This window comes from Canis lupus, chromosome 10, assembly GCF_011100685.1.
Source record: "Canis lupus familiaris isolate Mischka breed German Shepherd chromosome 10, alternate assembly UU_Cfam_GSD_1.0, whole genome shotgun sequence".
Classification (NCBI taxonomy): domain Eukaryota; kingdom Metazoa; phylum Chordata; class Mammalia; order Carnivora; family Canidae; genus Canis; species Canis lupus.
Window position 1 is genome coordinate 62,290,538 of NC_049231.1, and position 27,959 is coordinate 62,318,496.

General features: G+C 37.2%; 1 protein-coding gene across 7 annotated transcripts in view; it reads left to right on the forward strand.

Annotated features, from left to right (window-relative positions):
- REL (REL proto-oncogene, NF-kB subunit) overlaps window positions 1–27,959 on the forward strand; it is a 43,663-nt gene that overhangs the window by 13,030 nt on the left and 2,674 nt on the right. For 3 of the 7 annotated variants that reach the window (XM_038551341.1, XM_038551342.1, XM_038551340.1), the window contains exons 4-10: window positions 2,412–2,503; window positions 14,815–14,955; window positions 16,262–16,366; window positions 16,936–17,148; window positions 17,709–17,777; window positions 17,895–17,966; window positions 19,324–19,575. In XM_038551341.1, coding sequence (XP_038407269.1) covers window positions 2,412–2,503; window positions 14,815–14,955; window positions 16,262–16,366; window positions 16,936–17,148; window positions 17,709–17,777; window positions 17,895–17,966; window positions 19,324–19,575 — 944 coding nt within the window. Of the gene's footprint in view, window positions 1–2,411; window positions 2,504–14,814; window positions 14,956–16,261; window positions 16,367–16,935; window positions 17,149–17,708; window positions 17,778–17,894; window positions 17,967–19,323; window positions 27,729–27,959 lie in introns of those variants that run through there. The other 4 variants (XM_038551336.1, XM_038551339.1, XM_038551338.1 and 1 more) reach the window with 2 other exon arrangements.

Below are 27,959 nucleotides of genomic sequence, written 5' to 3' on the forward strand. Positions count from 1 at the left end.
AGAGACATAGGCAGAGGGAGAAGCAGGCTCCATGCACCGGGAGCCTGATGTGGGATTCGATCCCGGGTCTCCAGGATCGCGCCCTGGGCCAAAGGCAGGCGCCAAACCGCTGCGCCACCCAGGGATCCCCCCTCCTAAATAGTTCTTGAATCTCTGCACTTCTCTCGGTGATCTCTGTCATCACCACGCTACCTGTAGTGGATATGTAGGCTGCCAGGATAGCCTCCTGACTGATCTTGCATCAACTCTTTTTGTACCTCTTCCCTCCAGATCTGCTCTCTACTTTATCCAAGATCTAATTTATTTATTAAAATAATAAATTTAAACATTTATTCAGAGTGATCTTTTCAAATACAAATCTGATTGTCATATTCCAATTTAAAACATTTCAATGGCTTTATGTGGCTCTTGGAATAAGGGCAGTATTCCTTATTGGCCTATAAAGTCCTCAGGGTCTGCTTGTATTTCTAGCCTTCTGCTATCCTGTGCGCCCCTTGAAAACTCTGCTGCAGTCACAGAGACCTTCCTTTAGTTCCCTGTGCTCACAGCACTCTTTTGTAAAAGCCTTTGCTTGTTCTGTTCCTTCTGCCCGAAATCTCTTTCCTCTCTTCTTCCCCTAGTTCATTTCTGTTTATATTAAGTACCACTTCGCACAGTAAGCCTCTCTGTCCTTCCCGAATGGATCAGCTCTCTCCCATCACAGGCTCCCATGACATAATGTATATATCTCCTTTATAAAACTTGTCATGGTTTCAGTTTAGCATTTTTTGCCTGTGATTATTTAATAGTGATCAATTTGCCTCACTAGACCAGAGGTCAGTAAACCTTCTCTGTAAAGAGCCAGATAGTAAATATTGTAGGCTTTGCAGGCCATGTGGTCTCTGTTGCATCTGCTTAATTCTGTTGTAGCACAAAAGCATGCACAGACAATATATAAACATATCAGCCTGTGTTCCAAAAAATTTTTATTTAAAAAAATAGGTGGTGGGCCGGGTATGGTCCGTGGGTGATAGTTTGTGAACCCCTGTGTAAGCTCCACAAGGGGAGGGATCGTATGTCTCTGTTACTTTCTAGAGTTTTTGGTACAGAGTAGGAATTCCAAAACTTGTTCAATAACTGTGAATGAATGAATGAATGAATGAATGATTGATTCAGAGAATCTTTATGATCCTTGGTTTCCTCATGGCAGAGTTTCAAAAATCCTTACCACTTCTCATATTCTGTGAATAGCAGTCAAATACCATTTTTCAGATGAAACAAAATTAAGTAGTATATAAATATATTAAACAATTCTTTAAAATTTTTTGTCAAAGAAAAGGTGAGAGCCAAGCTATGAACCCTTCAAAGAAGCAGAGTACTTTTGAGGAAGAGGATTATGGTTTCAGGGTTTTGAGAAAGGATTATGAATTCAAGATCTATTTTTTAATTATTGGAGACAGAGGAAGGAAATGTCAAAGATGTTTTAAGTGATAACAAAATCACAAATGTGGTGAAGGTGAAGAGCGTAGACAGAAGGCACCATGAGCATGGAGAGGAGCAAACAAGGCAGGCAGCCTCCTGGAGCAAAGGGCCATGTGAAGCTTGAACAGATAGTAATGTTATTATAACCAAGTTTTGCTTCCTTATTCACACCCACCTAACTTTAATGATGTCATGGTTTTTCCATGTGGGAACAAGTATGACTGGTGGTGGTAGGGGAGTTCCCCCCACCATCATCTGTGCTACTAATATGCAAATTAGTGATATTTGTAGCTATTGAGAAGTTTTCCATAAATGACATTTTGAAACTTTTGTTTAATATTATTGTTCATATTAAATATTTTTCTAATTTGAAAGAAAACATTTCAGTGCTTTCTTATGAATGATTATTATAACTTCATGTACTATCACTAAAACACTCCTTTGCTACTGGTAATGAAGTCAGGGCTCAGAAATCAAATGTCTGTGGAATGAATCAGGTATGGGAGGACTAGCAGGCCCCGTAGCGAATTGGAGATCCCAGCATAAATGCGATTATGGGTGCTCGGCTCCAACGAGGTGTTCCTGTGGAAGGCTATTGTTGCCAGCCTGTTAGAACGTTCAGGAGAAACCGGAATTCTAGATGTTTATGTCCAGTTACTGGATTCTTAAATGTTAGTAGTGTGTGCATGTTTGTTTGTTTGTTTTTTAATACAGGCAACATTTATGGGCTCAGAAAAATATACCTGTGGTCGTCTTTTTACTCTTTTTTGTTTGGGAAGTCAGTTTTAGCTTTTGGTATCACCTTCCTGTTACTTTTCATCTATTTTGGTGTATTTGACATAGGTATAGGATGTACATTTGACTTTGGCAGTATTCTTTGCTAAAACTTCATTTATATGTCTTTGTGTTTAACTGTAATGCAATTTGAAAGTTCTGTTTTTTCCTTCTAGTTTTCAAAATTTGGGTATTCGTTGTGTAAAGAAAAAAGAAGTAAAAGAAGCTATTATTTCAAGAATAAGAGCAGGAATCAATCCTTTCAATGGTAAGTATGTTTGATAGAATTATTTCTATTACTTGAATATTGACCTATCTGTGCAAGTGAATTGTTTGTGTCTTGAACCTGTGCTTTAAAAGCTATATTAAGTTTTGTTGATGGATACCTGTATCTGAGGAATGAAGATTTAAAATCTTTCATAGCATTGGGGAAAAAATTATCTGACAGACAAGGCTTTCTGGTATCTGTGGAGAGTGCTGTTGTTTTCTATAAGAAAACCTTGTCACAAATGTTCTGATTTCTTTTAGAATGTAGCCTTCCATTTGCCACTCCAGCAGACAGTATACATTACCTTTTCTGAACGTTGAACTGGCACTGTGGTTATTTAAATCAAGGGCATACTCAACAGTGAAATTAAAATTAATCCCAGTGTGGAAGAAGATGTATAGAAATAGTAGAAGTGATACAGAATATTTTCATAGTGTATTTGTGTATAAGGCTAGCTATTTACTAGTTAGTGGGTTTTGTCAGGGATTGTGCAATCTGGTGTTGCGCCTAGCAACTGTAAACACCTCTGTTGTTTGAATAGATGGATGACTGCACCAAGCTGAATGCAGGCATCCTACACTACAGTAGTCTCCACTGTAAAGTCTTCTGCAGCTACTTAAATAGGCATAATTAGGAACTAAATGACTAACATTTTCGAAGAATAGATTTCTCTGTCATATTTAAGACATCCTTATATTGTTGGTTTGTGTTTTTCCTGGATGTATAAAAATAATTTAAGGGAGGGGCGCCTGGGTGGCTCAGTCAGGGAAGCATCTTGCCTTCGGCTCAGGTCATTATCCTGGGGTCCTGGGATTGAGCCCCATGTCAGCTCCCTGCTCATCAGGGAGCTTGGTTCTCCTCCTCCCTCTCCCTCTGCTGCTTCCCCTGTTTGTGCACCCTCTCCCTCTCTCTCTCTTTCTGTCAAATAAATCTTTTTTTTTTTTTAATAAGGGATAGGAAGATAATTTGAGGAATATGTTCATAGCCAAATGCTGTGTTTTTATGAACTGTAAGGTCTGCATCTCTTCTCCCTAGGTCTTTATTTTTTTATAATATTTAGTGTAATGCTCTAAACAAACGTCCCCTTCCCCTTCAGTCTTCCTTATCAGAGCAGATGACTGTTTTTTGGTGTATGTTTCTCCAGAATTTTCTTTATACATGTATAGCTGTCTCCCTGGTTTAGGAATTTATCTCATAGTTTTTATGGTGCAGATTACTGTAGTATAGGATGCCAGCATTTAGCTTGGTGTAGTCACTCATCTATTCAAACAATACAGAGTGCTTACAGTTGCCATCCCCAGCAAAATCCACTACACAGTAAATACACAGCTTATACACATATGCATATATTATTTTGATAAAAAGAATCATGGGTATATTACTGCTGCATCTTTCTCTCCACTTAGGAAAAGATCTTAAACATCTTGCTATGTTAGTACTTATAAATAGTCTATTTTACTTTTTAACAGAGTACTGTATTTTTGGATAGACCATAATTTATTTATCTAGCCATCTGTTAATGAACATTTAGGTTATTTTCATTTTGTTAAAAAAAAACCTCCATTGAACATATATACACTGAGTTCTTGTGTGATTATTTCCTTAGGATATATTTTTCTTTTTTTTTTTTTTTTTGAGTTTTTTTTTTTTTTTTTTTTAAGTACTTTCTATACCCAGCATGGGGCTCGAACTCACAACACTGAGATCAAGTCACATGCTCTTCTGAGCCAGTCAGATGCCCCTAGGATAAATTTAAAAGTGGAAAATTTCTGGGTCAAGAATATGCTCATTTTCATTGCTGAAGTAAAAACTCAATCTTATAGAGTCCATCTAAGTCTAGATGCAGTATAAAACAGGGATAATGTAGTATAAAAAAGTAGATTATATAGGTTACTGTTTATTAAGAAATTTTTGTATGTCAAGGAGTAAATGTTAAGTGCTTTATGTATGCTATTTAAACCTCAAAATTTTAAAAAAAATTTAACCTGGTGGGGAGTGGGTAGTCCAGTCGTCCAGACATCTGCCTTCGGCTCAGGTCCTGGGATCGAGTGCTATGTTGGGCTCCCTGCTCAGCGAGGAGCCTGCTTCTCCCTCTACCCCTGCTCTTGCTCTCTCCCACTATTGTTCTCTCTCTCAAATAAATTTTAAAAATTTAAAAAAATATATATTTTATTTATTTATTTATTTATGATAGTCACACACACAGAGAGAGAGAGAGAGAGAGAGAGAGAGAGGCAGAGACATAGGCAGAGGGAGAAGCAGGCTCCATGCCGGGAGCCCGACGTGGGATTCGATCCCGGGTCTCTAGAATCGTGCCCTGGGCTAAAGGCAGGTGCTAAACTGCTGCACCACCCAGGGATCCCAAATAAAATATATTTTTAAAAAGTTTTAAGTAATCATTCTTGCCCCTCAATATGGAGCTTGAACTCACAATCCTGAGATGAAGAGTTGCACGCTCTTCTGACTGAGCCAGTCAGGTGCCCCTTATCTCATTTAATTTTTATAATAACCTATGAGGTAGGGACTATTATTATGTCCATTTTGAAAATAAATTAAGGCATGGAAAAGTTAAGTAATTTTCTCAAGGTCAGAGAGCTGTTAAGTGGGGGTGCTGGGATTTAAACACAGGTAGCCTGGCTACCAGGCTCATGATTTTATCTGTCCTGAGGTGCCTAGGTGGATTTAGATTTGGGGAAGGGAGCAATCCTGGCAGTTGAGCCTTCACAGTATTTGTGGTTTGATGGTGGTTTAGTTTTTTGTAACATCCTTTTCTTCCCCACAGCCCTTTTTGCTCTCACTAATATAAGGATTTATCTCACAATTTGAGTTGTAGGAATCCACCCACCCCCACTCCTGTTAGAGTAATCTTTTTAGAATAGCACTTTTAGCATATCATTCAGATTAAGAAGTTGGAATGACTCCTTTAAAAGTTTAAAAACTAAATGGTCCTAAATTAAAAGTCTTTCACATGTAACTCCCAACGTATTTTTCCTGCCTTCTCTTCCACTGGTCCTCTTCACCCTTCACTCTTGTTCACCCTACCCTCACTGTCTCAGTCCATTGTCTTCCATTTTCCATAGGAATGTAAGCTTACATCATTCGTAGCTTGTAGCCTGGACTACTGTTGTTAGCACCTAAACTTGGGGTCCTGCCTCTATTCTTTATCATCTTTTAAGCACTTTATATGCTGCATGCAAAAATAGCCTGCTAAAACCAGTAGGAATTACTTCAGAATGCTGCTTATCATCCTTCAGTGGCTCTAAATAATTTTCAGCAGTGGTTCTCAATTTGAATATACATAAGAAATCCTTCTTACTTAAAAAAGGTACATTTCAGTTCACATTCCAACCAGTTTGCTGGGTCTGGCAAGGGATCTGGGACTGTGTTGGTTTTTTGTTTTTTTAAAGATTGATTGATTGATTTTTTTAAAGATTTTGTTTTTTTATTCATAGAGACAGAGAGAGAGAGAGGCAGAGACACAGGTAGAGGGAGAAGCAGGCTCCATACAGGAAGCCTGACCGTGGGACTCAATCCCAGGTCTCCAGAATCACACCCCAGGCTGTAGGCGGTGCTAAACCGCTGTGCCACCGGGGCTGCCCTAAAGATTTATTTATTTGAGGGAGAGAGAGCACATGCATGCATGCACTCATGAGCCAGAGGGGGAACAGCAGAGGGAGAGGGAGAAGCAGGCTCCCCACTGAGCAGGGAGCTCAACACTGGACTCCCATCTCAGCACCCCGGGGCCATGACCTAATACCAACAGACTCTTAATCGACTGAGCCACCTAGGCGCCCCTGGGATTGTGATTTAAGAAACCTCTAGCTCTGTGTTTCTTGACTTATTTCACTGTGACTCACAGAAGAAACAGATCTTATTCTTCTACTCAATACATACATAAGCATACATACATACGTATAAACATTAATCTTACTACATGCAATAATATATTATATTCCATACCTTGCACTCCATTTCTTCCTTCCTTTCTCTGTCTTCTTTTTTTTTTTTTTTTAAGAACTTGCTTATTGAACCCATGAAATTAGTTTTATGGCTGACCAGTAAGTCCCAGACTCTTACCACATGAAATATGTTCTCTATGCTATTCCATTCCTTTCCATTCCATTTGTTTCTTTCTCTTTTTAAGGAAAATGTTTATCCACATGCACCTCTGTTTATAGCAGCATTATTTACAATAGCCAAGATATGGAGGCAGCCCAAGTGTCCATCAGCTGATGAGTAGATAAGAAAGATGTGGTATATATATATATAATAAAATATTATTCAGCCATAAAATGAATGAAATCTTGCCATTTGCAATGACATGGATGTAGCCAGAGAGTATTAGTAAGTGAAATAAGTCAGTCAGAGAAACACAACACGATTTTACTCAGATGTGGAATGTAGAAAACAAATGAGCAAAGGGAAAGAAAGACAAACTAAGAAACAGACTCCTAACTCTAGAGAACCAAGATGGTTACCAGAAGGGATGTGGGTAGGGGGATGGGTGAAATAGATGATAGGGAATAAGGTGTGCACTTGTGATGAGCACTGGGGTGGTATATAAAAGTGTTGAATCACTATATTGTACACCTGGAACTAATATAGCACTGTATAGTAACTAACTAGAATAAAATTTTTTTTAAAAATGCTTATCCAACCACCAAATTAATTTTATGACCAGTGTGGGTCCCAAACTACAACTTGAAAATCTCTACCCCAGATGATTCTGATGCAGCTTTGAGCAACTCTGATCTACTTGGTAGATTCAACTTCTCAATCATGGTACTCAAAGCCCTTCATGATCCAGTCCTTGCTTTCCATCCCAGCTTCACCTCTAGCTTGTATGCTCTGCCTCAACTTCCTGTCCCTCCTTCCCCTAATACTGAGTGCACACATATGTGCTTTGTTTTTGCCATCTGAACTGTTTTGCCGTGTTAGAAGAGCCACATTCTTTTCTTTCTTGCTACTTTGCCTTTATATACGCAACTCTCTATCATGGAGTAGTATGATCTACCTGGTGAATTTTTCCTGCTCAGCCTTCAAATTTAAGGGTCACATCTTTTTTTTTTAATGTTTTTTTTTCTTTAATCTTTATTTATTTTAATCTACGATAGTCACACACAGAGAGAGAGGCAGAGACACAGGCAGAGGGAGAAGCAGGCTCCATGCACCGGGAGCCCGACGTGGGATTCGATCCCGGGGCTCCAGGATCGCGCCCTGGGCCAAAGGCAGGCGCCAAACCGCTGCGCCACCCAGGGATCCCAAGGGTCACATCTTTGAAGCTTTCTGTGACCTTTCCAGATAGAGTAAAGTATCCTGTTTTCCCAAAATGTTGTACATTTTTTTAAAGATTTTATTTATTCATGATAGAGAGAGAGAGAGAGAGAGAGAGAGAGGCAGAGACATAGAGGGAGAAGCAGGCTCCCCGCAGGGAGCCTGATGGGGGACCTGATCCTTGAACTCCGGAATCCCACCCTGAGCCAAAGACAGAGGTTCACCTGCTGAGCCACCCAGGCGTCCGTGTTGTACATATTTCTAATACGATTTGCTATAGTTTGTTTGCATGTTACTCCTGCACTGAGTCCTGAGGCTCTGAAGAACTGGCTTCGTTGTATCTCTAACACATAGCCTGCCTAGTGTCTAGCACATGGTAGAGGCTTAATTAAAATCTAGAAAGGGTAAATGAACAAAGGAATAAGTGAACATGCTTTGTTTATACTTGTCTATCAAAAATGTTCAAGTTGTTTTCCTTACCTGAAGTACCGTGAAAGCCTTTTCAGCTCTCTTGAGCCCAAGGTGATATCCTCTTAATTATCCATTCACTCAGCAATTAGTCATGAAAAGCTTTATGACATCTGTTGGATCATTTAATTCTTAGTGGTTGTCTCCTGAGATGAATTTCATGCTCATTGTGGACAGGATCTATGATGGAACTGGGTTATATTTAACTTTGGTACCTAAACAGTATATTTATATTACTGTTAAAATAAATATCTTCACAACCAAGTACCTTAAGGTAAAACCTGCATACCTTCTGTGTCGTAGGTTACACATCTTAGCTACTTATACATTCATTTCTTCAACAGGTTTTTACCTCATTCAATCTTTATAGTCCTATGTTGTTCTAGGTGCTTGGGATAGGTTAGTGAACAAAACAGAAACGTCTGCCTTCAAGAAACTTATATTTCTGTGAAGAAAGACCAACAGTTAACAAAATTATTAGATAAGTGTATTATGTAATTTATTAGACAATGAAAAGTGCAGAGGAGGAAAAATCCACAGTGTAAAGAGTCAGGAATTTGTAGTTAGTTGTTAGGGAGAACAGGTTATAAATGTAAATAGATAGTTAGAGTAGGCCTCATTCTGTATTCTGATGTAGTTTTCATAGTAGAAATAATGATGATTATATACTTTTATTTTCCTCGAATATTGAAATGAAACTTAAAAAGTATATTTCTAATACTAAGCAAAGCAAAATCTAACCCCCCTGAAAAAACTCAAAACACTAAAAACTAATTTAAATAACCTGAATTCAGAGGTAGAATTATTCATTCTTTGGTTGTTTATTTTATTTTTGAGATCTACAAGTTAAAATTCTACCACTTAGAAATTTGTCAGAGCTGCATTGATCTTTTTTCATAGCTGTATCCCTTCACATTGGAAAATTCTGTCTGTAAGAGGCCAGCTGACTTTGTTTTTGTGATATATATTTATAGTATATAGAAACAGAGTTTCTAAGTTCTCCTGGGTCTAAAAACAACAATAACAACAACAACAGAATTGGAAAGGTTTAGCAGAGGGATCCCTGGGTGGCGCAGCAGTTTAGCGCCTGCCTTTGGCCCAGGGCGCGATCCTGGAGACCTGGGATCGAATCCCATGTCGGGCTCCCGGTGCATGGAGCCTGCTTCTCCCTCTGCCTATGTCTCTGCCTCCCTCTCTCTCTCTCTCTCTCTCTCTCTCTCTCTCTGTGTGACTATCATAAAAAAATAAAAATAAAAAAAAAAAAAAGGAAAGGTTTAGCAGAATAGTATCTACAAATTCTGGTCCATGGACTGATGCTATTTCATTGTGAGTCTTTTCTAGAAATCAGGTGTATCATGTAAAATACAAAGACTACTAAAAACTATTTTTACGGGGATCCCTGGGTGGCTCAGCGGTTTAGCGCCTGCCTCTGGCCCAGGGCATGATCTTGGAGTCCCGGGATCAAGTCCCACATTAGGCTTTCTGCATGGAGCCTGCTTCTCCCTCTGCCTGTGTCTCTGCCTCTCTCTCTGTGTCTCTCATAAATAAATAAATAAAATCTTAAAAAAAAAAAAAACTATTTTTACTTTGTGTGGGATTATTTGTGTAGTACGTCAACCAGTATGTTATTATAAGGCCATTTCTTATCTTTCTTGCTATTAGTGCTTTAAAACAGGAACTACCTCTTGCAAATAGGGATATATAGCAATCAAGTAGTATTAAACTTGAGGCTTCATGTAAAAATATTTTTCAAATTATCTTAAGATGTGGTAAAATCTAAAGGAGTAAGGAATTTAAAGAAGGGCTTCAGTATCAAGTTTTAATAGTGTCTACTTACCTGGAATAAAAGAATAACAGACTTTATTAGAGGACTTTTACTACAAAAGCTGAAAAAATTTTCAGTTATTTATCATTTTCTAGCTATGTATTTAATAACATTTCAGGAATTCTAATATTCACTGATTAAGATCTATCGGATTTTGACAAAGAATTTGTACTTCAGTTTTATTAGGTATTTTATTATTTTTCAATATACAGAGGACATTGAGTTGTTACATACACTATTTTACAGTTGAGTTTGGGGAATTATTTTATATTGGTAGTCTGAAAATGAAGACTGTTTTATTTTTTTTAAGCTTTTTAAAGAATACGTTTTATTTATATTTTTTTAATAAATTTTAAAATTTATTTATGATAGTCCTAGAGAGAGAGAGAGAGGCAGAGACATAGGCAGAGGGAGAAGCAGGCTCCATGCACCGGGAGCCCGACGTGGGATTTGATCCCGGGTCTTCAGGATCGTGCCCTGGGCCAAAGGCAGGCGCCAAACTGCTGCGCCACCCAGGGATCCCAAGAATACATTTTAAAAAGACAAGTGATCTTGGAATGCCTGGGTGACTCTCCAGTGGGTTAAGCATTGGACTCTTGATTTTGGCTCAGCTCATGATTTCATGATTGCGAGATCAAGCTCTGTGTGGTGCTTCTCGCTCGGTGTGAAGCCTGCTTAAGATTCTCTCTTTCCCTCACCCTAGGCCCCTGTCCTTCAAAAAATAAAAATAAAATCTGGTTTAATACAAGAAAATAAGGGGACACCTGGGTGGCTCAGCGGTTGAGCATCTGCCTTTGGCTGAGGGTGTGATCCCAGGATCCTGGAATCGATACCCACATCAGGCTCCCTGCATAGAGCCTGCTTCTTCCTCAGCCTATGCCTCTGCCTCTTCCTCTCCGTGTCTCTCATGAATAAATGGATAAAATCTTTAAAAAATATATACAAGAAAATAAGAATCTTTCCTCACAACTTAAATCTTAAAAAGCAAGAAGAAGGGTGCCTGGCTGGCTCAGTTGGTGGAGCATGTGATTCTTCAACTTGGGGTTGTGAGTTTGAGCCCCACATTGAGTGTAGAGATTACTACAATATATTTTTTTTTATTAGTAAGAAGGAAAAAAAGGCTCTTAAGTACTTTATTATCCTTTCTTCACTTCACTCACTTTGGTTGTTCAAGCCGTATTCAATTATCCTAGGCAGAACTTGAGGCACTTCTCTTATACCTTCTATACTCCTGAACATACTCCCATTATAACACATTTTATATTACATAATTTTAGTTTACCTATTTCTCATTGTGTCTCTGCCCTTCTCCCTGTGTGTCTCATGAATAAATAAATAAAATCTTTCAAAAAAATAAAATTATTAGTCCTTATATTGTATATTTTTGTCCTGTTGTTTACTTGTGTTTCAGTAATATTTAACTGTATTAGAATTTTGGAAATGTCACACCTCTCGACCTAATAGATGTTATAATTGACGTTAAAAATTTGAATCCCTGCTACCAAGAGAGATACATCGTGGTAATATATTTTTGATAAAAATGAAATTTTTGTACATATTGCTCTTAGAACTAGGGAACAATATTTATTTCTAAAGATAAAGAGCAATCATTACCTTGTTTCCTTTTGATCAAGTATAAAGAAATTTTAAACTAGTTTAAGAGGAATTTAAGAGAATTTGATTATTCTCATACTTTAGATTTTGCTTCTTTTTTTTTTTTTAAACTATACTTATTTATTCAGGAGAGACAGAGAGAGACAGAGAGAGAGAGAGGCAGAGACATAGGCAGAAGGAGAAGCAGGCTCCATGCAGGGAGCCCGATGCGGGACTCGATCCTGAGACTCCAGGATCAGGCCTTGGGCCGAAGGCAGGTGCTCAACAGCTGAGCCACCACCCCGGCGTCACAGATTTTGCATATTTTAAAAGCTGAATAGCACTTTTCACATTGCAGAATAAAATACTGCATTTTGTATTATAGAATGATATGTATTTATTTAAAAAGCCTACAGCAGGCATTATCCTAAATGAAGGAAACATCAGAAGCAGTCACTTTGAAATTAGGAATGAGGAAAGAGGAAATTACTACTTTTGTTCAATGCAGATTATAGCCAATGTAGTGCGACCTGATTGAAAATGCAGAAATAAAACTGTAATTATTGGAAGCTATTATTTATGGTGAAGACTCAAAAGGACATACAAATAGATTATTAAAATAATAACTTTAAAAGGGTGAATGGATGTAAAATTAATATACAAATGTCAGTTGCATTTCTGTATATCAACAAATAATTAAAGGAAATATTGTCAGAAAATATGAAGTACATGGCAAAAATTTAAGAAACGATGATCAAGATTTCTTTAGGGAAAATTGTAAGACTTTATTATGAGATGATAGAGAACACCTAAACTGAGGAGCTATATGTCATGTTCACTAATATCAATATTATAAAGATGGCATTTTTTCCCCTAAATTGATACACAGACTCAATGCAAGTCCAAACTCTTGAGATATTTTTTTATTAAATATGATAAAATTATTTTGAGCAGGAGGAGGAGGATACTTTATTAGAAGAGAAACAGAAGTGAGAAACTGACCTTATCAATATTAAGGTTTATTATGAAGAATTATTAAGGCAGTGTAGTATTGGAATGACAATAGACAGATTGGCCAGTGGAGTAGAATTGTGAGCCCATAAAGAGACAAGAAAATATGAGACTTAAGTCGGATTTTTCTACCTCTGTTATACACAAAAATCAACTGAAGATGGATTAAAGATTTTAGTGTAAATCAACATTTGTTAAGACTCTTAGCAAAAAGTATTAGTAAACAGATTTTAGTCCTTGGCATATAGAAAGACACAAAACAACGTTTTATAAACCGTTGATAAATTTGATATTCTTAATTTGAGTTTATTGTATTTTTCAGTTGTAGAATTTGGTTCCTTTCCTAATAGTTTCAAGTTCTCTACTAAACTCAGTCTTGTCTTTTAACTCCTTGAATGTATTAAGTGTATTTTAATCATGTGTCTGCAGACTTCATTATTTGAACCCTTCGTGGTCTATTACTCTTTTTGGTGGAAGTGGGTCAAAGGGAGAGGGAGGGAGAGAATTTTAAGCAGGCTTTATGCCCAGCACAGAACATGACGCAGAACTCAATCTCACAACCCTGAGATCATGACCTGGGCTGAAAATCAAGAATCAGATGCTTAACGACTGACCCACCCAGGCACCCCTGGTCTATTTCTGTAGGCTGTTGTTTTTCTTTTCTTTAAAAAAGAGAAAGAAAAATCCCTCTATTTTGTCTCCTCATTTGCCTGGTTATTTAAAATAGAATACCAGTCATCGTATATGAAAAATTATACAGATTTTAGGCCAGGATATTGTTATCTACCTTAAAGGTTTTCTTGTGGTAGGTAGTTAGTTAGCAGTCTCAGATTGCCTCCAATCAGTGAGTGATTTAGATTATTTGAAACTGGACTTCATCTCTGTGAGACCTGGTATCTTCCCAGTTCATTCTTAACTCCTAAGGTATAGCTCCTTCAGGGCCCCAACCAAAGTATTGGGCATTTATCAGATCTTCCATCCTGGGTAGAATCTGAACTCTTGTTTTCCACTATAGGCTATTGAGAGTTTATCTCAACTTCTCATTTTCCTAGCTACCTCTTACAAAATTGGCAGGCTCTATCTGGAAAAAAAAAAAAAAAAAAAAACAGGCTTCTTATTCTGAACTTGCCTTTCTGGGTTTCTGTGACACTGTGATTTATAATAAATATATAATTGTCTTCACCCTCATTCCTGGCAAAGAGCTCCTAAAATCCTTGCTAAGTGATAACAGCAAAAAAATTCAAAGGAGTGTCATTTGTTATTTGTAATAACCCCTTTGCAGTCACACCTGTTATGTCATATTGTGTTATTAGACGAATACCTGCATCACAGGTGTATTATTTTGACCTTCTAGTTGTACGGATAAGTTCTTTAGAATCTATATGCATTTTTATTAACCACAATTGAATTCTAAAATCATACTTCCTCCTAACATGATGCAACACACTAACCTTCTTCCCAAATTGGCGGAGTCCTATATTTGTCTTTGGTTGATGCTCATTCCTCTTCAGGATGAGTCACACTTTGTCTTTGACATTCTGTAACCTTCCAAGAGAACTTCCAAGCTCATTCTGGTTGCTGGCCAAATTTAGTTCTTTATATAGTGGCAGAAGTGCAGACCCTGTTCCCCTCTGGCTATCAGCTGGGGCTTAGGCTTTGAGCATCTGCCTTCCACTCAGGCTTCTCCCTCTCTCTCTCTGCCCTCCCTTCCCCCGCTTGTATTATCTCTTTCTGTGAAATAAATAAAATTAAAAAAAAAATCAGTTCCTCATCTATAAAATATGGATGATAATAATTCTCATACAGATTTATACTCTCCCTATTCTCTGTTGTGTATAACCTGCAACCCTTTTTGTAAAAATTTGGTTGGTTATTAATATCATTTTGGCATTCTGCTCTAAATTTCAGATGACTTAGGATAGTTACTTCCTGACCATGCACATAACTTAATGAATCCTGTGACTACATGATGATCCTGATAAAAGGCATTCTTGCGATTTTATACTCTTCTATTTTGTTAGTACAGATTGGATGCTACTTAGGGTTATTGGAAATGTTGGGCAGGGAGGAGGACCTAGCAGGGTTTTAGTTCTATGTGACTATTTTACATTCTTTAAAAAAAAAAAAATGTACTATTTAGTCCCTGAACAACAGCTGCTGGATATTGAAGATTGCGACCTCAACGTGGTGAGATTATGTTTTCAAGTTTTCCTCCCTGATGAACATGGTAATTTGACAACGGCTCTACCTCCTGTTGTCTCTAACCCGATTTATGACAACCGTAAGTACTTTATTTTATTGTATTTGTATTGTATTGTATTTATATGTTTTTTAGTTTAATTTTTTAAAGTATTTTGGCAATTAGAGAAAGTTTGTTCATTATAAGAACAATTCAAGCATTACTGAAATAACAAGAAGACTAGATCTTCTCTGATCTCCTCCTCCAAAGATAATCTATATCCTCAGGTACATATTTCACCAGTTTCTTCATATATAAAAACACATTATCACTATCCTTGATACAATATACTTTTAGCAACTTAAATCATCACAGATCCTTTGGAAAAAAATTTTTTCTCTTAGCAATGGATCTTGAGCCTTTTCCCTTTGAGGTACCTTGTTCCCTTCAGTAGCTGCATATTTCCTTATATGGCTGTATCATCATCTTATTAAACCAAACAAGGTATTTGGTTTGTTTCCTTCTTGATTTTTTCTCTAATAAATTGTATTTCAGTAAATATCCTGTATATGCATATTTTGTGCATATGTGTCTCTAGCATAATTTTACAGTAGTATGAATGTTGGCAAATCCTGGATCAAAGGATAGGGATATTTATAGTTTTAAAAGATTATGAAATTGCCCTGAAAGTTTTTGTGCACACGTGTACATATTTGCTCTTATATATGCATCCATTCCTGGTATATGATGGCCTATTTTGCATCTAGAAGCACATAGGCCTATAATGGTAGATCAGGGTATCCTTCTCACGGAGAATTTTGAATTGCCAGGGAGAGTTACTGAAATTATATTCCTAATAAAAGGGAGCGTGAAATCACCTTGTTATAGGGTTATAGTCATGATTTAAGAGATTAATCTGGTGACAGTGTATGGATGGATTGAAAGGATGAGAATTTAGGAACAAGGAAATTTAACTAGTGGACCTATTATTGCTGAGAAATGAAGTCACAAGGCTATAGACCAGGGTGGGCTTGTCGTCAGAAAGGAAAAGGACAGGTGTGAATGATTAATGTACTTAATGTCCTTAATTTCTTTATACACTAAAGCTTTTATCTGTCCTATAAATTGTTTCCCTAGAATTCTCACCATCAAAAAAGAATAAAAATGGGACCCCTGGGTGGCTCAGCAGTTTAGCGCCTGCCTTCGGCCAAGGGCATGATCCTGGAGTCCCAGGATCAAATTCCACATCGGGCTCCCTGCATGGAGCCTGCTCCTCCCTCTGCCTATGTCTCTGCCTCTCTCTCTCTCTCTCTGTGTCTCATGAATAAATAAATAGAATCTTTTTTTTAAAAAAAGAATAAAAAATATTACTAAGACAGAAACTCATTAAAAAATCCTTTTTATTTAGGTGCTCCTAATACTGCAGAATTAAGGATTTGTCGTGTAAACAAGAACTGTGGAAGTGTCCGAGGTGGTGATGAAATATTTCTACTATGTGATAAAGTTCAGAAAGGTATTTATTTATTTGTTTCATTGAATTTAGAATATGCAGATCTTCTTTGGCTTACAGTGGGGCTATACCATGATAAATTCACTGTAAATTGAAAATAATCTTAAATTGAAAATGCAGTTAATACACGTAACCTACCAAACGTCGTAGTTCAGCTTAGTGTACCTCAAACATGCCCAGAAAACACATTAGCCTATAGTTGGGCAAAATGACCTAACACAAAGCCTACTTATAATAAAGTATTGACTATCTCATGTAATTTATTGAAAACTGTACTGAAAGTGAAAATCAGAACAGTTGTGAGTATATCAGTGGTTTACCGTCCTGATCATGTAGCTGACGTGGCTTGCTGCCACTGCCCAGCATCTTCCGAATGTCATGCTGCCTATCACTAATCCAGGAAAAGATCAAAATCTGAAGTACGGTTTCTACTGACTGCATATCACTTTCACACCATCATAAAGTCAAAAAATTGTCAAGTTGAACCATCATCAGCTGGGAGCCATCTGTATTTTAGATTAATAGATGGATTTTGTTTTCCATTGCTGTTCCTTTGCTTTTATATTCATTAGATGACATAGAAGTTCGGTTCGTGTTGAATGATTGGGAAGCAAAAGGTATATTTTCGCAAGCTGATGTACACCGTCAAGTAGCCATTGTTTTTAAGACTCCACCATATTGCAGAGCTATAACAGAACCAGTGACAGTAAAAATGCAGTTGCGGAGACCTTCTGACCAGGAAGTTAGTGAATCAATGGATTTTAGATATCTGCCAGATGAAAAAGGTATGAGTTCTTGGTGGTAAGGTTTTATGTATTTCTTAAAGTTCTCCTAATACCATTTTCTTGTAAGATACGTTTGCATACTGTTAGGTTTATTTATAGTTCACGTTTTATTTCCAGAAAATTTTTCGGTGATTTTTTTTTTTTAACCTATTGATATTTATGCTCTTTGTATTCCTGTCTTTGGAAAGGAATCTAGAATAATTTCAGAGTATCTGAACTGTTTACCAAAATTTATTTTATATTTGAGGTTCTATTTTTGTCCTTATTGTGCCCTTTTTATAGATGGAAAGCTTGCCATTCAGAATGGTCTCCATTTTGGTTTCGTCCTTACCTGCCCTTATTGCGTTAGTTGACATTGTTAACTTATAGGTGTTATGAGAAAACAAGATGAGTATTAGACCCTTTACTACCTACTTGGGACACATTCTGCAACACTTAATAAATCCAAAGCATATACATTTGTTTAAAGCACTTTATGGGAATAAAACACCTGTTTTTTAAAGGAGAAGCCACATAAACCTATGATGATCTACATGTTTTCCTCGTTTCTTTTTAACCAGATACTTATGGCAATAAAGCAAAGAAACAAAAAACAACTCTACTTTTCCAGAAACTGTGGCAAGATTGTGGTAAGAGTATTTGATTTGTATTTAAATAGATTTTGGGTTTTTTGCTTTATTCAATTTTCCAAATTTTAGCTGATGTTTTTTTAAATTGCATTTAATAATGGAAAAACTTTATCACAGCAGTTAATTTTCCTGAAAGACCTAGACCTGGTACCCTAGTATCAACTGGAGAAGGAAGATTCATCAAAAAAGGTATTTTATCCCCCATAGAGAGTATTCCTTAACGGTCAAAAGACCAGTGCTTTGCACAGTATATTGGATTCTATTCTTAGGAAAGGAAAACTGCTTCTTTGCTATTTTCTAGGCTCACAAATTTTTTTGTGCTTTGAATATTAAATGAATTGATCTCAGCTTCTTAAGTTCCTTTTGGGAACTATGATTATGTTTTGGGGATTTATTGTTTGAGAAATTACATTTGTTCATATGGTGGTAATTTTACCTAATTACCATGTGTCATGGAATAAATGGTTTGGATCTAGCCAGTCGCCCATCTTTAAAAATAAAGTTTTGCTGGAACACAACAACCATGCTCATTTGATTACATGTTTTGTCTCTGGTTGCTTTTTTTCACATTATAATGGCAGAATTGTGTAGTTCCAATAGAGGCTGTATGGCCCACGGAGCATAAAATATTTGGCCCTGTACAGGGAAAAAAAAAGTTGCAGACCTCTGGTTTAGATAATTGAACCAGGGTTATTTAACTGGAAGTCTTTTCTTCCCCTTACATTCTTAAATCTGTGCTTTTTTCCTGGTTTAGTATGTATAGCAGTCCTATACTATACATACAGAATCCTTAATTTTTTTTCTGTCTGGAAATTTTGTAGTACCTTAGAATTACATCTTTTTTTTTTTTCTTTTTAGAGAGGTGGGAGAGGGAAAGAGGGAAAGGCAGAGGGAGAGAGAGTTCTTAAACAGGCTCCGTGCCCAGTGGAGAACTCGACACTAGGCTCCATCTCAACTCTGAGATCATGACCTGAGCTGAAGAGTCAGATGCTTATCTTAACAAGTTATGTGTATTTTTCAATCATCCCTAATGAACCTTTCCTCCGTCTCTCCATTTTCTCCTAAGAGTAGTGAATATGAAATGATTTTGGCTATTTAGATTTCCATTAACTGAAATTCTGATTTTTTTTTTTTTTTAAGTAATCTCTGTGCCCAATGCGGGCTCAAACTCACAACGTTGTGATCAAGAGTTGTGTGCTCCACCAACTGAGCCAGCCAGGCACCCCTGAAATTCTGATTTATTTTTCACTTTCCAAAAATACCTTTATAAGGCCTCAGAAGCTAAATTTTCATGCTTAACTGGAATGAAGCTATCTATTTCAAAATAACTTACCAAAATTATTTTATAGGTATTTGTAAAACACTAAGTGTTACAGAATTCAGCTTTGGACTCATGTAATAATTTTAGTGCTATTTAACATTTTTCTCTAAAATGTTACATCAGTTTGCTTGAAAATTTTCTTAGTGTGGTTATGCAATTTTAATTTAGAGATAGTGTTTTTTATACTTTTGTTTCACTTTGTAAAAAACATTTTCCTCCCCACAGAATCAAACTTTTCTCATGGTGCAGTTTTGACAGAAATGCCCAGGACTTCAGGCATTTCAAGTCAAGCAGATTCCTACTATTCCTCGTCTGTGTCCATGTCAAATGCACTGTCACATCATTCTTCACCCATACCTTCAATGGTGTCTCAGGCTTCTTCAAGCTGGTCATCAGGGGCCCACCCCACCTCACGTGCAGTCAATACGAATCCATTGAGTGGTTTTTCAACAGGGACACTCTCCTCTAATCCACAAGGTATCTCACCATATCTGGAAATACCTCTTGAGAGTGATTTGAATGCCTCTAATGCTTGTATTTATAACAATGCGAATGACATAGGCAGAATGGAAGCGCCGTCCATGTCATCAGCTGATTTATATGGTATTTCTGATGGTAACATGCTGCCGAATTGCCCTATGACTATGATAACACCTAGTAATGACAGCATGAGGGAGACTGATAATCCGAGACTTGTGAGCATGAATCTCGAAAACCCCTCATGTAATTCAGTGTTAGACCCAAGAGACTTGAGACAGCTCCATCAGATGTCCTCTCCCAGTATGCCAGCAGGTGCCAGTTCCAGTACTACTGCTTTTGTTCCTCAGCCAGAGGCATTTGAGGGATCTGATTTCAACTGTACAGATAACAGTATGATAAATGAGTCAGGACCATCAAACGGTACTAATCCCAACAGTCACAGTTTTGTTCATAGTCAGTATTCTGGTATTGGCACTATGCAGAATGAGCAATTGAGCGACTCCTTTGCATTTGAATTTTTTCAAGGTAACTTGTAAAACTTAAATGGTAGTTTGGGACCAAGCTGGAAAGTATCATGAAAGGAAAATACTGAAATAGAAATTTAAAAGGACTTTACTGTTTCTTCTTTTTGAAACATGTGACCCGATACTGTGTGTGGTGGGACTTCTGCTTTACAGTCCTACCCCATCTTCTCAGTACAGAATGAAGAGAATATCAAGACACCTCAGTTCTTCCAAATACACTTTTTTTATACTTCTTTTGTATTGTATTAATGTATTCTTAGTTAAATGAATTAACTGATATTTGCTTTTAAGCAAATTTAAGGTAAAACCTATAATGGCTATGCCATTAGAGAAATGATTTTCTTATTATTTTTGAGACTCATAGGCCAAGGTGACCCCTAAGGGGTTTTCTGAGGTTTCTTGGAGTTTCTTAAATTTGCATGTAAGTCAACAATCTTTAAAATTAAAAATCTAACTCGGGTTGAGGCCTGGGTGCCTAGTGGGTTAAGTGACTGCCTTGGGCTCAGGTCATGATCCTGGGACCCTGGGATGGAGTTCCAAGTAGGGCTACCTGCTCTGCAGAGAGTCTGCTTCTCCCTCCCTCTCTCCCAAATGTGCACTGTTTCTCAAATAAGTAAAATCTTTTAAACAAAAAATCTAACTTGAACAGAAGAGAGTTGAAGTGAGCTCAACTCACTCAACTCAAGGTAGGGAAAGTTCTCTACATTTCAGACCAATTAAATCCTTACCTTTAAAATTGCTTGTGATTTTTAGCTTTACACCCATGTCTTTAAGGTGAAGAGGTTTCCTTAGACCTCTCATCTTTCTTGTGTTCCCTCACTCACTGTGATCACATCTAATTTCATGCTCTCTGTTCCTAAATTTTATCCTTACCTTAGACCTATCCTCTGACCTCCAGGCTTGGAGCTTACCCATGTATGCAAAATTGCTTATTTGACATCTCTACTTAGGAACCTAATTAGTGAGCTCTGACTCAACACATCCAAAACTGAGTTCATCATCTTCCCTCCCAATTTGGTTCCCCTTCAGGCTGCCCCAACTTAGTAAATAGCAGTGCTATGCTTATATAGTTGCTCAGGTTCAAAACCATGGAGTCATCCTTGATCTTTTCTTTCTCTCCCAAATCCAATCCATCAGCAAATCTGGTAGGCCATGCCTTCAAAATATATCCAAAGCTCCCCACCTCTTTTGACCTCTACTGCTAACTTCCTGTTCTAAGCCAGTGTCCTATCACCTCTTGCCTGGATTGAAGCTCTAGCCTCCAGAGATGCTGTCACTTCTTGTGCCCTACCGTCTCTTCTCGCCAAAGTAGCCAGAATGATTATTTGTAAAACAAGTCAAATTGTATCATTAACCTGCTCAACAAAATCCTGAAAATTGGCAGGCTCTTACTCCTCCTATTTCATCTCTTACCATTTTCTTCTCCTCATTCATCTCCAGGCACTCTGCCCTCATAGTCTCTCTTCAGAAACACCAAGTACGCTCATGCCTCAGACTGTCTTTGTACTTGTCCTCTTTGCCTTGATTATTCTTCTCTCAGATAGATACGTGCAGAGCTCACTTCTTAGGATCTTTCAGATTCACTCAACTTTTACTGATCAAGGCCTTCCTCGAGCCTATACACAGCACTCCATGTCCCCTTCTATATATTGGTCCATAGCACTTACCAGGATCTGACTTTTACTAAGCATTTATTTGTTTTGGGTTTTTTTCCCCCTATACTGTAATATAAGCTCCACAGGGATAAAAAAGTTTTTGTGTTTTGTTTGTTGAATCTCCAGTTTGTAGAACGGGGTCTGCCTCATATTAAGCACTCAGTAAATATTTATTGAATGTTCAAAGTACTACTAATAGAACTTTGTTTTTTGAAAGAAAGAAAGAAAGAAAGAAAGAAAGAAAGAAAGAAAGAAAGAAAGAAAGAGAAAGAGAGAGAGAGAGAGAGAGAGAGAAGAGAGAGAGAGAAAGAAAGAAAGAAAGAAAGAAAGAAAGAAAGAAAAAGAAAGAACAGCTTTAATTATTAGATGTCCATTATTTTTACAATTCTGTTTAACGTGACATTGGGTTTATGTCAGAATCATGCATCTTCAGGTCAGGGGTTAATAATGGTAATCCAAACTGTTAGAAAGCAAAGTAATCCCAGGGGCAAAATGATGGCAGTAATCTTAGTTGTGATGGAATTGTCATGATGTTAAGTAACAAACTTATTAAAGACTTAGTCTCTTTTACAATTAGAACGTACCATGAATGTTGGGCATGTTCTGAGCTAGAAACAACATGTCATTTCACTTACACAGTGTCCAACCAAACAAACTAGTAAGTTTACTGGAACAATTAAAATGGGAGATATATTATATGACTGTCATGTAAATAAAAGTTCTGAGTGGAATGAAGGAGGAAGGGAAGGAAATGGGAAGGAGAATAAGATAAGACTTGGGGTTAGGATAGTTTAGGAAGCAGGAGAAAAAGATTAAAGACACCTAAGTACCATTAATATTTCTTAGAAATTATGATTTCAAAATGAAACCTTTACTATATAATTTTAAAAGCCATAAGCATAAGAAGAACTTACCAGGGAGGAAGTAAAACTTAGGAAGCCTCATTTCTTTTCTGTTCAAAATATGAACCCAGGATAGCTCCAGATAGCAGTTGATAGGTAGTGAGCTTTTTTAAAAAATACAGAATTCTATAGTTTTGTATTCATTATCACTGACCAGCTTAACACAGACTATTAAACACTTGTCTTGCAAGGTTATAGATTTGTGCAACGCCCCCCCCCCCCCTTGTAAGCTGAGTGAAGGTACTACTACATCTGTGTTGAGAGTATTTCCAATGGATTTTTCTTTTTTTCAGGTGCTATTTACTGATCATAGAATTTATTTTATAATATAAAAATAACCTGGCAATCTGTTTCTCTTCTATCTCTAAGTGTATTTATGTTTTCATACTTAGTTTCCAAGGAAAAAGTGCCCTCTGCCTTTCTAAACTCTACTTGCATCCTGGACCCTGTTCTTTCCGTCTTGTTTTTGTATCTTCACATCACTATTTAGTGGTGGTTTTCTTTGTATAACTGTGGTAAATATCTTCTCTAGCCTTAAAGGAAACAAAAATCTTAACTACTACCTTCGTCCACCTTCCTTCACATCTAGACTTGGGAAATGCTTTCAGCTTCGATTTCCTCAGGTCCCAGTCATTCTTTGGCTTATTAATCTTTCACCTCCTACTGTTTTTTTTCTTTTTTCTTTCTTTTTTTTGAGAGTGAGAGAGCGAGCATGCGTGTACTCAGGAGGGGAAGGGCAGAGAGGGGGGAGAGAATGTTAAGCAGGCTGCATGCCCAGCGCAGAGCCCAACCCAGGGTTCATCTCACGAATCCAAAATAATGACCTGAGCCAAAATCAAGAGTCAACAGACAGTTAACTGACGGAGCCACCCAGGCACGCCCTCGTACTGCTTTCTTATGATATTCTGGGAAAAATGACCAGAGACGCTCTCCTTGTCAAATCTGGTGTCCTTTTATCAGTCCTCATTCTGCGTGACCCATCCATAACCTTCTTTCCTATTGGCTACTCCCTTCTTGGATACTCCTCCGAGGTTTCTGTGGTAGGTAAGATTCCTCTCTGAGGTTGACTTTTTTCCAGAATCTCAACCTCAGCCCTCATTTGGTGCTATTTTTCCCCTGGGTGACCTCATCAGTGCCCACAGTTTCAGCTTTCTCTCACGCTACCCAAATGCCTTTATAAACTGCCTCGCCCACCCCTTTTGCATTTTCTACTTTCAGTAATGGCATTACCATTTACCCTGCCACCCAAGATATTTAATAGGAACCTCAAAATCCTGTTTTATTCCTTTTCTCCCTCATAGTCATACTTAGTTATAAGTCTTTTAAATTCTGCCTCATGGGATCCCTGGGTGGCGCAGCGGTTTGGCGCCTGCCTTTGGCCCAGGGCGCGATCCCGGAGACCCGGGATCGAATCCCACATCGGGCTCCCAGTGCATGGAGCCTGCTTCTCCCTCTGCCTGTGTCTCTGCCTCTCTCTCTCTCTCTGTGACTATCATAAATAAAATAAAATAAAAAAAAAAAATAAAAATAAATTCTGCCTCATAAAAATGTCTTGCATTTGTCCCTCCTTTATTCCTAATGCTTCCTTACTATAGGCCTTCATTCCTTTTCTCAAACAGAATCTTCTCTTCTGGTTAAAAATACCACATTCTCCTTGAACCACATTATATATTTAACAAGCTTGGTAATCTTGGCATCGCTGCTTTTCCTGCCAGTTTAAGTACCTTTCCCTTTAAAAAATCATATCTTTGTCCACATTTTTATAATCACTCCTATGTCCGTGAATAGCTACCATTTAGCTACCAATAGCTACCATTTAGCACCATGATGCCATGGACTGTGCTAAGTGATGAAGTCCAAAAGATGAATAAGACAAACCTTAAATGACTATAATTCAGTAAGAGGAGTTCTGCATTGAGGACGCATTCAAAGTGTACCTCAGCTAGGGAAGCAGAACTGCACTTCACAGAGGAGAAGCCCAGTCTTAAAGAAGACGTGTTATAGTCGCGGAGGAACAGAGGCAGAGTAGATACCATGGTGAAGTCATGGATGCCTGGTAACCTGAGAGATTTTTCAAAGAATGCCAACTATGTAATGTGTTTGTTTTTTTTTTTCAGTTGAGACCATATATTTAATAGCGGTGAACATCTGTCAGGCCCATAGCATGTGCCAGGCTCAAGGCCCATAGCAGGTCAAGGCTTTATAAAAGCATCGTTTCTTCTAAACCTCACACAGCCCTTTGGAATAGGTACAGTTTATCCTCTCCTCATGGATGAGGAACCAAAGGCAAACAGAGGAACTCGCTGAGGTCCTCCAGCCATGCAAGAGTCCAGTGTAACCTCAGTCAGCATCCTGGAGCCCCTACTCGTAGTGACTGTGCTGTCCTGCCCTCTCTTCTGCTTCACATCCCCTTTGGCCTTTGCTCTGAAGTGTTTTAATCCATTCATATTGCATGAAATACATCAGTGTGCATTTTACTTTTTTGTTGGGTGTTCAAGTTGCTCCCAGTTGTTACACTGTTAAAATGCTGCTTTCGTGAACATCTCTGTATTTAGAGCATTTCCTGCATTCTGGAATGTTCCTTTAAAGGAGAGTTCTACTAAATTTTCCTCCGTTTTCAAACCAGTCTTGACTCTTCTATCATTTCAAGCCACATAGTTGTAAGTAGCTAAATGTGAACATTTAGCTGCCTCCTGTAATATTAACTGTATTAGGTAGAAATTTTACAGTTATTAGGATTGTTTCACATCTCTGACCTTGCTCCTTTTTCTCTGCTGTATGTGGCAGGTTTAATCTTCTCCCTGTGTGCATTTCCTCATCACCTGATCCTTGCACAGACACTCCCGTATTAATGTAATCAGTCACACAGCACATTTTTTGAATGTCCGGTGTGCAAAGGACCATATTAGGCACTGAGAATGACAGAGGTGAATGAAACAAAACCCTTGCTCTCACTGATGTTGGTCTTTTTCTTTTAAGGGATAATATATACAGTAAAGTACAGAAAGTGAACCAGTTTTAAGTGTACAGCTTGATGAATTTTTACAAATGCAAACAGTCATTTCCAGTACCCCAGAAGTTTCCTTCATGCCCTTACCAATCTACCTACACGTCAAAAACCACTATTCTGATTTCTGTCATTAGAACCTACTATCATAATGATCTTTTAAATAGGTAACTGGATTTCTCTAATAGCTAGATTGTCAGTTTTTAACCTAATGTTTCAGGAAAAAAAGTTAGACTGTCCATGTTAAGAGAGACTTGGAATTGTGATCCCGGCTGCCCAGTAGCACCAAATAATTTGTTATATCATACATTAATATGTAGGAGGATTAAAGAAATTGTCATGTGATGTTAAATAGCATGGAGAAATGGAAAGAAGTTTTTTTTTTTTTTTGTCAAAACATCTGGGTTTGCTCGGCCACATACTCATTACATAGTGTCTAAGAAATCGTGCCTTCTGTGGGCCTCTCTTCTGATACATAATGCAGATAATACCCTGCTTACCTACCTCACAAGATATGTTGTATTAAATAAGGCATAAGAAACTGTAAATAGTATAGTGCTAGTCAAATATTAATAAACATCTATGTGTATTCTGTGGCCCTGATTAATCTCTTAAACCAAACACTCCTAATACATGGCAGAGAGAAATCACTGTGGATTAGATTCTTTAGTAAGAACTCTGGGATAGGTTTCTCTTCAGAGTAGCTATCTGTTTTGCCCAGATCTGGAGGCCTATCTTTTGGCCTTTACTCCTTTCAGAACCAGTTTCCATTATATAGCAAAAATAAGGTCATTTAATGACTTCTAGCTCTGAAGTTCCTAGGCCCCTTAATTTCTTTGCCAAAGTTGATTATGAATTGGGAGTTATAGGACTGTCTTCCTAAAAGGGAACCTCATCATAGCTAATGAAGTTGCCACTGAAAGATTTCTGATCTGTTTTGTTTTCAGGGATTGACTATGAAAGGGGCAAAATTAGGATGCTTTTTGTATCACATAAAATAAAAAAACATCATGCTATTTAACATTATAAGCCCAGGATTGGGCAACTAATCAGAGATATATGTATGGTTTGTTTATATCCAATTTTATGCCTTTGGCTAAGACTCAAATTAATATTTTAACCAATATATCTTAGAGTTTAAAGCACAAACTTAAAATTGATAGGTAAGACTGAATCTCAAAAATAATTGTCATTTTTTCCATGCATACAAAAGTATAGATCAGAAAATCCTCATCATGTCCCTACTACCATCACTATTAAACAAAATACAGATAAAACTTTTAAACAATTATTTCTTCTATTTTCCAAATGTCTATGGCTTTAGGAAAAAATACCACCTGCTAATAATTATCTATTTAAAGAGGGTAAAATTTATCATTTGTCACCTATCACTTGTTCCCACAACTTCAGTTTACTATTGGACTTTCAAAAATTTAAATAATTTTAAAAATTTTAATTAAACACCTATGTGTGAATAGTAATACACAATAATTAGTAAATAATGTTGGTGCTTCAATAAATTGAGTTTTCAGTGATATCAGCCTAGTAAATATAAGTTTTTGATAAAAGTAAACATCTTGCCTATTTTTCTTCTTTGTTATCTAATCAAAACAGTATAGCTTTGTCTAAAATATAGTAAGAAATAGGTAAGATGGAGATTTTGTGGCTCTATGTATGAAAGTCTCTCAAGAGATTTCACTGGGGTCATGGTTCAGACCAGATGAACTCTTTAGAGATGACTTATGTTCTTAAAGAATGTACTGAAAAATGACTGTTACCTGAATTCAGAACCTTACAGAATGGCACTATCCTATTTTTTACTGTGCTGTGTATTTTTATATGCTTCTTAGTGACTATAATAAATTTAGAGGCATTGAAAAAAGTTTTTTTTAAAGTTCTCAGTTATTTAATGCCAAATGAGTTTAAAAGATGCAATCATTTGTAAAGTGTTAAAATCCTGTTTGTTGTACATAATATTTTATTACCTTTGTAATATCTTTGTATACAGTGATTTTTTTTGTGATAATATAATAAATGGAAAAAACCTCTAAAATTCTTAAAATTTTGTTGTGATTTGACTTTTATTTTTTATTTTTTATTTTTTTGACTTTTAAAGTATCAGTGAGATTTTGTTATTTATAGCATCCTCCTTTGGAAAGACAGTTTGGTTTCTTAGAAACATTAGGTATTTTTATGGAAAGCTATAGCTGAATGAATATACCTGCATATGTAACTGTCTTTTGAAGTGATAACTTTTGTAGAGTACTAAAATGCATTTTTAAAAGATTTTCAT